The 10,025-nt window shown below is 48.5% G+C and overlaps 1 protein-coding gene across 1 annotated transcript in view; it reads left to right on the top strand.

Moving 5' to 3' along the window:
• Positions 1–917: 917 nt before the first annotated feature.
• CACNG2 (calcium voltage-gated channel auxiliary subunit gamma 2) overlaps positions 918–10,025 on the top strand; it is a 106,440-nt gene continuing 97,332 nt past the window's right edge. Inside the window, exon 1 of the mRNA XM_011387374.1 lies at positions 918–1,431. Coding sequence (XP_011385676.1) covers positions 1,221–1,431 — 211 coding nt within the window. The 5' untranslated portion in view covers positions 918–1,220. The remainder of the gene's footprint in view (positions 1,432–10,025) is intronic.

Below are 10,025 nucleotides of genomic sequence, written 5' to 3'. Positions count from 1 at the left end.
GGGAGAGGTAGAGAGAGAGAGAGAGCGCTATCTCAAGCTACGCCTTCCTCTAAGCTCTGGAGCCCAGGAGAGCGCTCATTTTAGGATTTGGGGAGAGGGGTAAAAGAGGAGAAGCAGCCCCCGCTCTGCCCTAGCCTCGTTGCCCGCGAGGGGAGGAAGGACTCTGGCGGGCCGCCCTGCGAGCCCGGGCGCGCGCGGAGCGGGCCGCGCAGGGAGCTGTCCAGTTCAGCACCACCCGGTAATGCAGTAGGTGGGAGCGCCTCCGCCGGGGGCCGGGCCGGCAGGGAGGAGGGGGGCAGGCGGGCGGCCCATCCTGCAGCAAGACGCCGGCTCCCTTGTTTCCAGGAGCTTTGCAGATAGGGGGAGGGAAACCCGCCTCGATTCTCCCGGAGAAACCCCTTCCCTCCCCCACTTCGCCAACACTACCCCCGCCACCAACAACAATAACCGCCGCCGCTGCTCGTCCTGCCGCCGCCGCTGCGCCTGCCCGCCCTGCTGCTGCCGCCGCTGCCGCTGCTGGGGCAAAACCATGGAAGGCGAGACCCCCGCACCTGTTCAGCTGAGAGCAAGGGCTTACAGAATACTGGGAAGTCTGGTCTGAAACGAAAGCGCTCGAGACCCCCCAAGGAAGAGAACTGGCGAAGCAAAGGATTTTCATGGCGCAGGCCGCAGAGCCGAGAACGAAGACGGAAGGTTGCATCTCGGCTTTTACAATCTCTAACTGTCTAGGTCCCGACCATGAGAGACTGTGTTGAGAATGCGGCTGTTCCCTGGTTCACTGTGGAAGCCATCTCCAAATTAGCTATCACATATGGAAACTGGAGACCAGAATTTTAGGAAAAGAGATTAAGGCATCTCACTTGGGGGGAGGGTGGGGGGTGTCTTTTATTTATTTTTTCTTTCTTTTTTTCTTTTTTCTTTTCTTTTCTTTTCTTTTTTTTTTTTACAAAAAAACCACTGCAACTGGAACAGTTTCTGATCTCAAAAGGCAAGCCTCTCTTCCCGTGTGGTCTTTATAATTTACACTTTTTTCGTGAGCTTCCTTACCTCCCTTTTTTTATACCTCTCCACACTCTCTATTCACACATATATTCATTATATTAGTAGTGGAATTATTTTTATTATTATTTTTTATTTTTATTTTTGCTTTAGTACTTGCACCCTCACACACACTCTCCCGAGAACCAGAAGTCGGTTGGGTGTTTATATAATGAAGAATTATGGGGCTGTTTGATCGAGGTGTTCAAATGCTTTTAACCACCGTTGGTGCTTTCGCTGCCTTCAGTCTGATGACCATAGCTGTGGGAACCGACTATTGGCTCTACTCCAGAGGGGTTTGCAAGACCAAAAGTGTCAGTGAGAATGAAACCAGCAAAAAGAACGAGGAAGTTATGACCCATTCTGGATTATGGAGAACCTGCTGCCTAGAAGGTATTTGATTTCCCATCTCCTCCTTCTCTTCACCCCACCCCTCCCCTTCTCACTCCCCCTCCCCACCCTCCTCCAGATAAGTCCCCTTTACATTCCACCATTTTCTTACTTCACTCTTCCACCACAGATCAAGGGTGCTTGGGTTAGTTTCGGAGGAAAAGAAATCAATAAGCAAAAACCATACTCAACTCTCAAACCTCCATCACCCCCCTTCCCCTAAACCTCTTCCCTGGAATAATCTGTGATGTGATGAAAACAACCAGAGACTGTCTTTAAAAGTCAAGTGTGCTCGGCCGGCTTCGGAATCATTGGGATTTGCCGTTTGATGTAGACTGGCCATCTATGGGGGTGGTGGTGGGGGGGACTGTCTCTCTCAACACTGTTCCTCTTTTCATAGTGAAGAATTCAAAAATGCTCTTCCTTTCCCCCCTCCTCTCCTTACTCTCCAAAAGTCCCAGACACATCATCATCTGCAAATCTCATTTAAAAAAAAAAAAAATTCTGTTGTTTCTAAGAATCCTTATTTGGTAAATCCTAATTATTCCAGGATTTCGAGCTGAGTTCAAGAGCATTTCGTAATGTCTATGAGCCTCACGTATCGTTGGAGGCAACTGACTGTGTGTGTTTGTGTGTGTGTTAACGTTTACAAAGTCTAAAAATACATACGTCTCTCACAGGAAACAAGCCCAAGTTCTAATAAACAGCAATTCACTTGCGGGTTAGGCTGAGAACCAGTTCGCTTCCACGCAGAGTGACATGTCTGTTATCCAGAAGCGAGTAGAGTCAGCATTGCAGCCAGCTCGAGAGTCAGACATTGTGCTGGGAGGCCGGGAGGGAGGTGAGGGCATGGGGAGGTTGGGGGGGGGACAGGGGAGCAGTGGGGTGGGGGTGTCAACTGTTTGCCTGGATCTTGCAGGGTCATTGGGACATGCGTGCCGGTGCATGTGCTGTGGGCAGAGGGTAAAGGCTGGGAGATCAGGGTTCGGATGAAGGCATGTGCTTCTGAGACACACTAATAAACACTGAAAAAAAAAAACTCCTGCAGGTCATACAACCTGCATTTAGCAACAGACTTTAATAGGTGGGACTGTATTTGAATGGCTACATATGTCTGTGTGTATAAGCTACAGCCAACCATAGAAAGATGTGCACAGAGAGATACATGTTTCCATGTGGAGAGAAGGCTTATGTGCTTTGCTTCTGATATGAACTAATACCGGAGGCCGTTGGAGGCAGCATCAGGAAGCAGGGACTGCAGGATTGTTTGTTAAGCTCAACATGGGATGGTGATGCAGGGAGTTGAAGCCAGGAGATGTGAGAGAGAAGAGAGAAACAGACAGGAGAGGGAGAAACTGATGTGGCCCCAGGGTCTAACCCAAACTGAGCAAAAGCCACTCTTTGAGAAGTGTTTGTGTCTGGGAAAGGACACCAATTCCATGCCCACCTCCCAACATTCTTGGTGCAAACGGTTGAGTGATGGCTGAACATGTTTTGAATAGCTAAGTGACTTCATTGAGCAATGGTCTATTTGACGCATACTGCATTTGGTGCCCTTTCTCAATCCAAACCGCTGCCTTGAACATAGTCTGCAGAGCAGCTCTATGCTGAATACTATATGCTCTTCTCCAGCCAGAGAATCAATATCCTGAAATTAATAGGGACTGTTTTAAACACACCCCTCCTTTAAAAAAAAAAAAATGAAGAGCCTTTCATGCAGCTAGTCATTAACAACGAAAAGACTTCCATTTAATTAAACATTTATGGCAGACTTTTATTCCAAAAGAGAAAAAAAGCAAAGTGAATGAGGGCTGCTTTAGGAAAATGATTACAGTAGCAATTTGCTTTCTTTAGATCTTAGTTAGATGGATGGAGATATGTGGCCAAGAGAGCAGAGAAAAGACAGGACATTCTTTTAGGAGAAATATACCCCAAAACTGGTGACGTGGTATACATATACTTTTTTATGAGGGTTATATTAGCAAATTCTTAATAGTATGATCTTTTAAACATTTAATAATTCCCAGAAGGCAAGAGGACTAGAGGGAGCTTTGGACCACTTGTGCATTAAAAGTCTTCAGTATTTTCACTGAAAGTCCGTCTGATTGGGGTCCACATCTCCAAACATGCTGCTTGTCCCCTCTAACTTCCTCTCCAAGCCACACGCCCTCTCTCTCCCTGAATCATCCCTAAAAAGGTTAGAGTTGCAACACTTCCTTAGGGTTGTGTGATACACACGGGAGCTGTGGGGTTGGGCCCCTCTCCCCAGGCCTGGGGCCTCCATGCAGTGAGGGGAGAGCTGGGCCAGGCCCCTTCCAGAACTGGTATTCTGCATTCACTTGTAGCCAAGGCCCAGGCAGGAAGGGTGGGTATTCATGGCCCCCGGTCAACCTGGCCTTTAATTTCCAAAGCCTCGGTCCATGTGGGGCTTCGCAGGCCCAGGACCCCCTTAGGAAGTTGGCCCTTGGCCACTTGAGAAACAGTTGGAAGATTTTAAGCTACTTATTTTCAAAGACTGCGCTGATTTCCCAGGATTATCAGTCCACTTGTTTCTGAAGGTGGGCACAGACGGGTGTCGTGGGGCGTTCGTGTGCTTGCTTTTCTGAGCATTTAAAACAGGCGTTGTTCTTCATGGAAATAAAGTTCTCCGTGTGTCCGTTCCCCCAACCTATGTTTTTTTAATGTGAGAAATTGGACTTTCAAAAAAGATCCCCATCACCTCTTTATTGTGCCCGTACCTGAGAAGTTGCAAACGAGTCTTCTCCCTAAGAGGCTGCTAATGACTTCAGAGGGAACACAACCCTGTCTCTTGATCTCTTCTGCTCTCTGGCTTTCGCTGGGGCTTTTTGTCTCCCGAGATGATTTTTGTCGTCGTCGTTCACTTCTTGATGAAAATAAGAACCGCGAAATATTTTCTTGCGTCTCTCGCTGTTTTGGAAATGAATTAGTCTGCTGAGGGACGAGAAGGGACGGGCCCACCTGTTAGGAGTGGACACAGCGGGAGGGGAAGGGAATCCAGGGAAAACTACCACCTTTATTCTTTTGTGCCTTCCGCGGAGTTGATAACAGCGGTGTCTCTGTGCGTGAACTTGAAACCCCTAGCAGGCTGGTGTCCTTAGTGGGATTGAGCGGGTGGGCGACAGTGTGCACACGGATACAGGTAGGTGAAGAGTGACAGAAGTTTGTAAACTTTTCACGAAGCCTGCATTAAGAGCATCTGAATGGAGAGGGGAATTGGCCCATTCAGGATAGAGTTCAATAAAACCTATCACAGGACAATAAAACAGCTTGTTCCAAGCCAGGCGTCTGCGGGCCGCGCAGGAGCTCGCTGCTCAGGATATTAACCTCTGTTGTCGCAGAAGAAATCACTGTCTCCAGGGGCAGCAAGAAATTCGCTCTTTGTGTTTATTCTCTCCTGAGCCTTCCTGCCCTCCATCCGGCTCCACGTCTCTCCCCCAGGGGGTTTCCAGCCCTGCTGAGGCTGAGCAGAAAGCAGGTGGTACTGCGTGGTCTGTGGCAGAAACGCGCCCTCCTTTCTCTCTCTCTCTCTCTCGCCCCTCTCTTCGCTGCGAGGCAGAGCAGAAATCTCTCTCTCTGTTCAGACTGCTGAATCTCCTCTGCGGAATTTCTGAACTCCTCTTCCATCCACGGCTGCTCCTGTCACCCCCTCCGCATGCTGCTTGCTCGCGGCAGCTCTGCCGTCCATTCTACATCCCTGATCTCTTTGAACGAGCAGTGTCTCGATTTTCCTGAACTGTCTTTTCCAAGTTCATAATTGCGTAGCCTTTGCTAGGCCTGCAAGGTGGTGAGTGCTCCGTGCTCGATTCAGCCATGGCTGTCTTGTTCTGCAGAAGGAAGGTATATGTCTCGTGTTTTAGGAAAGCCAACCGCGTTTGCCGGACACTCTTGCCTTTCAGGGTGGGTAAGCTGAGTATGGAAGTTACAAATGGGCCTTCGCGCTGTGTATGTATCACACTGCATAATTCCCAAGATAATCTGACTCTCTTTAGGTACTTTGCACACAGGAGGTACATAAAAATATTCATCAATGGATTGACTCAGAAGTTCTTAAAATTATTGATATTAATTCAAACATAAGGACATGTGACTGTGACAATCAAGTGACAGAGAAAGGGATGAGGAAATCAGGCTGATTTGTTTGTTCTTCTTGGAACTTCTTTTTTTTTTTTTTAAGAATAATAATGAGTCATGAATTCATTATTACAAAATAAGAGAATTCAAAAAGAGTCAGTCATTTGGGTTGCACAGCTCCTAATTGGCTAAAGAAAAATTATCAATACACTCAGCCTCTGCAGGGAAGGAAAAAAGGAACCGATTGATTTTCTTCCCTTTTCTGCTTTTAAAGTATATTAAAAGCCAGTTTGATCTTAATACTCACCAGAATAGACACTTTGGGCAGAAAGCAGGCATTCTGGACCATCCCTAGCTAGCCTCCCCAGAATCTTCCATGCTTTACCAAACTTCCCCACCAATTTCTAGGACCCCGGAAACACACCCCAAGGTCTTGCGTTCTGCTCAGCCGTTTTTCATAGCACGAAGTCCAGCATCCCCAGCCGTTCTTACCCTGGAACGGGAGCAAGCTCTACGAAGTCCCAGCCTGCCTCCCTTTCCAGGTGATCAGAATGAGTCACACTGTGTGACAGCACACACCATGGCCCATGGGCAGAGAGTGGCAGGACCAGAACTTGAATCCAGGCCTCTTGTTTCCATCCTGTAAGCCTCTAGCGAACTCCGTGCACAGCCCCTGGCCTACTGTGTTTTTGAACTTATGTCCACAGCTAGCATTGGGCTCTATCCTGTCTGCTTCCCACTGAGCATCCCCCACTGGGTGCCAGCCTGAGCATGTCAAGAAACCTGAGTTCTAACCAATCTGACTCCCAGACGTCCAGCTGCCCTGCACCTTGCAGGGTGACAGCTCTGCCCCCAGTCCCCTCACTCCCATGAGGCTGAGGAAATGCAGCACTCAACTCCAGGCCAGACCCACAATGTGCCTCTTTCGTTTTGCCCTTTCATCTTGGAAGTGTCCTCAGTGTAAACTATCCACGGTTCTACGTTCGCGAGCATTTTTCAGAAATGGCAAATTCGTGTTCCCTAGAACTCATGAAGTTTTCAGACGAAGCTTTGTGATATGTGGTGCAGTTGAAAGGATTCTGCAGCCACGCAGGCCTGTGTTTAATTCAAACCCTGCAGTCTTAGGAGCTGTGATTTGGGGCAAATCATTTAAGCTCCCCAAGTCTCGGTTTCCCTTTCTGTAAAAATGGGGCGTAACAGCCTTCTCACAGGGTGGCTGGTGGTTTAGGAACCCAAGGAATGGATGTCTGTCACCCCCTCTCCCCTGAGCCCCTTGTTGGAAATTGCAGTCAACAACCCCCACCCGCTTCCCCTCATACATCCTCCTCCTCTGTTTTGTTTTTTTACAGAGTACTTATCACCTTCTGGCACACTACGTAATTTACTCATGATATTTGTTGTCTGTCTCCACCACTAGACTGTCAGCTCCACAAAGGCAGGGATTTTTGTCTGTTTTGTTCATTGCTGTAGCCACAGCAACTATGACAGTGCAAGACATCAACCCACCTTCGCTAGTGAATGAACAAACAACCACTGCCTGCTACGGGATGGGCATTCAGAAATGGTGGTCCCTTCCTATTGTCAAAGGATCGCTCTTTAAATGACATACGGTCAGCAGTGGTGGCGAAGGCATCATTCTTTTGACATTCTGAAAAATAATGAACTCGACACGGAGGAAGGAGAGAGAGAAAGACGAGGAGGAGGGGGAGGGGGGCTCAACACACAAGGGACAATAATAAAGATAATAAAAAAAGTGTTCGGAGAGAAAATAAATGCCTGAGAAGGAAGTGCTGGGGGGGTGAACATCCTCTAAATAGATTCTGGCCATGTTTTTCTGCCTCCACATCATCCAGAGCGTCTGTCACAGAACTCCTCGGGGAGAGATTCCCATGAGTGTTCGCTTTCAGGTCAGTGGGGGAGGAGGAGATATACATCCAGACTGATCATGCAAGAGGTTTTCTTAATTTTTTCAAAATTCGATAGCTCCTTTCAGCCTTGACTAAGTATTTGGGCCCAAAACCCATAATGTTCAAATGAAATCGGCACTTTAAGTTTCCAGGTTAGTTCACAGCCACAGATCAAACTATTTCTTCACTCACTTATTTCAGCTGCTGAATCTTTGATGAGCCCCTTGCCAAGTGCCAGGCTCTGGGTCAGAGCTTGGGGTCATAATGGGCAGTAGCACCCTTCAGGGTCACCGCCCGCAGAGACCGTACTTCAAGAAAATTCCCCTATGTATACATAAATTGCTACTCTGATAAGTGCTCTCAAGGGGAGCCACATGGGACTGTGAGTTTATAATATTAAAATCGCACCTATTCAAAGAAGCCGTCCTCGGATATCTGAATGTGAATGGATATCGGAAGGATAAGTAGGAGTTAACTAGGTGAAGAGAGTACGTTATGAAAGAACATTCCAGGTTGAAGGGCGGCCAGAGCAGAGATCAGTGAGGAAGAGAAGGAGACAAGTGTTGGGAGGCCAGGGGTGGAGAACAGAGCTGGAGGCGGGATGCAGTGGGGGCATGATGTGGGGTGGTGTGAGGAGGGGGATGCAGAAGCAGTTAGGACCCAAAGGTAGAACCTTGTTAGTCCAGTTAAAAAGATTTGACCTTTGACTTCTGGCTTCTTGCTTATAAGCTGTGTGACCTTGAGCTAGTTAACTCACCTCATTTGCACCATCTACTTATGGAGATAAGGGTGCCTGCCCCTCGGGTTGTTGTGAGGCTTAGAAAACAGCTACCTTCCCTTCTTCGTCGTGCTCCTCCCATTTCCAGAATGGAACAGAGAAGGGAGGAAATAGATTGACTCGACCCCAATCCACGAAATTCAAAATATACTCAGCGGAGGTGTTGACGGTGGGCGCCAGCCCTGTGCTAAACACGGGGAGGTGGTGGTGAGCAAGGCCCCTCCAGGTGAGTCCCAGCAGGGGACCCTAAGGAACACGCATCTCGCAAAACAGCTCCCCTTGGTACTGGGCGTTTGACGCAGCCTGTTGCCACCTCTCCTTCTCGCCCTCCCACAAAGTCGGAGAGATTGGCATCTTTTCCGTTCGGTTAGGATCACTGAGGATTCCAGCTGGAATTTGAAAGGAGGCTCAGTTATATCACCAGGCTTTCTGAAAATAAGAATGAGAGTCAAGAGATTTTCAGTGTGTTCCCCAATGCCCAGAAATGCCTATCAACCATTGTAGATTGTGGGCGAGCTACGATGGCCTAGCCAGCATTCCGATCCTTTCTCCTAGCTATATAAAGGACTTGATTCTTCCAGTTTCATCTTCCCTCAGTTCTAAGACACCATCAGTTATAAAATGAACTATCTACTGAAACAGCTTTCGCGGGAAGGGAAAACAAATTTAATTTACACATCAATTGTAAAACACACTCTAATTTCAGAAACATTGAAACTTAAGATATGTGCCTTAGACGTAAAGGAAGATGGTAAGTTCTCTTGCCGGCAGAGAGAAATGCAGGCAGGGTGCCGAGAGAGCCCAGGGGATTTCTTTAACCAGCAGCTGGTACCTGTCCTGTGACTCAGGAAGCAGCAGAAGACAGACGAATGTGGTCTTACCAGCACCTTTCTTGACAAGAAAAAGGGCAATAGTTGATTTTTGTTCAATGGCTGTCCTCTGAGGACTTGCCAGGTACTATGTGAGAGTCTAGGACAGTGTCAAAGGCTCGATCCCTGTCCTCGAGGAACCCTTCGTCTAGTAGAGAAGACACAGCAGTGAGCAGACGATGATGACAGCACAGAGACTGGGGGGGGAGGGATATTGGGGGAGACTGGGTGCTGCAGGGTGCACAGGGCCGAGTGAGCTAAGGAGAGGAGGGCACGTCAGACCAAAGGGACGGCCTGGGCAGAAAGACAGATGCTCACGCCGTCCGGCGTAAAAGGTAGAAGAAGCAGGGAGAGGTGAGGCTGGGAGTGGCGGAGACAGGACCGCACAGGGACAGAAACGGCCCACTGAGCAGTATGTTTCAGCATGAAAGAAAAGGGAGGCCCAAAAAGGTGGTAAGCAAGAGAGGGTAGCGACTGGCTTTGCCCGTCAGCGAGATCACTGATTTGAGGCCCTAATGGAGGGGATCAGGGGTCTGGCGGAGCTGGTGAGATTTACCAGGAAGGGGCAAAGGACGGTGAGGGGGTTGCTGCAATAACCAGGTGACCTGCCCTAAATTAGCTGTGGAAAATGGAGAGTAAAGGGGAGAAGGGAGGAGCTTATGAGCCACGTACAAGAGATGAGTCAAGCTGCTCCCTTCTCTCCTCGCCTCCCAGCATAACGAGCCTTATTGAACAGGTACCGCGCGCTAGGCCCTGGGGTTACAAAGGTGCAGAGTCTCTGTTCAAGCGTCACCTTCTCGAAGAGCCCTCCTGACCACTCTATCTGAAGTCACCCAGTCCTGTTACCCTGTTTCATTTCCTTCTGTAACATTTTAACATTGACTAACATTAACGTTTTAACATTTTCTCTTTTCAGCATTTACTTAGGATCTGTGTCCACCCCGCCCCCCC

Source organism: Pteropus vampyrus, unplaced genomic scaffold (assembly GCF_000151845.1).
Source record: "Pteropus vampyrus isolate Shadow unplaced genomic scaffold, Pvam_2.0 Scaffold16, whole genome shotgun sequence".
Taxonomy (NCBI): domain Eukaryota; kingdom Metazoa; phylum Chordata; class Mammalia; order Chiroptera; family Pteropodidae; genus Pteropus; species Pteropus vampyrus.
The sequence above is the reverse complement of the archived record's forward strand: the minus strand, read 5'-3'. Positions and strand labels throughout refer to the sequence as shown.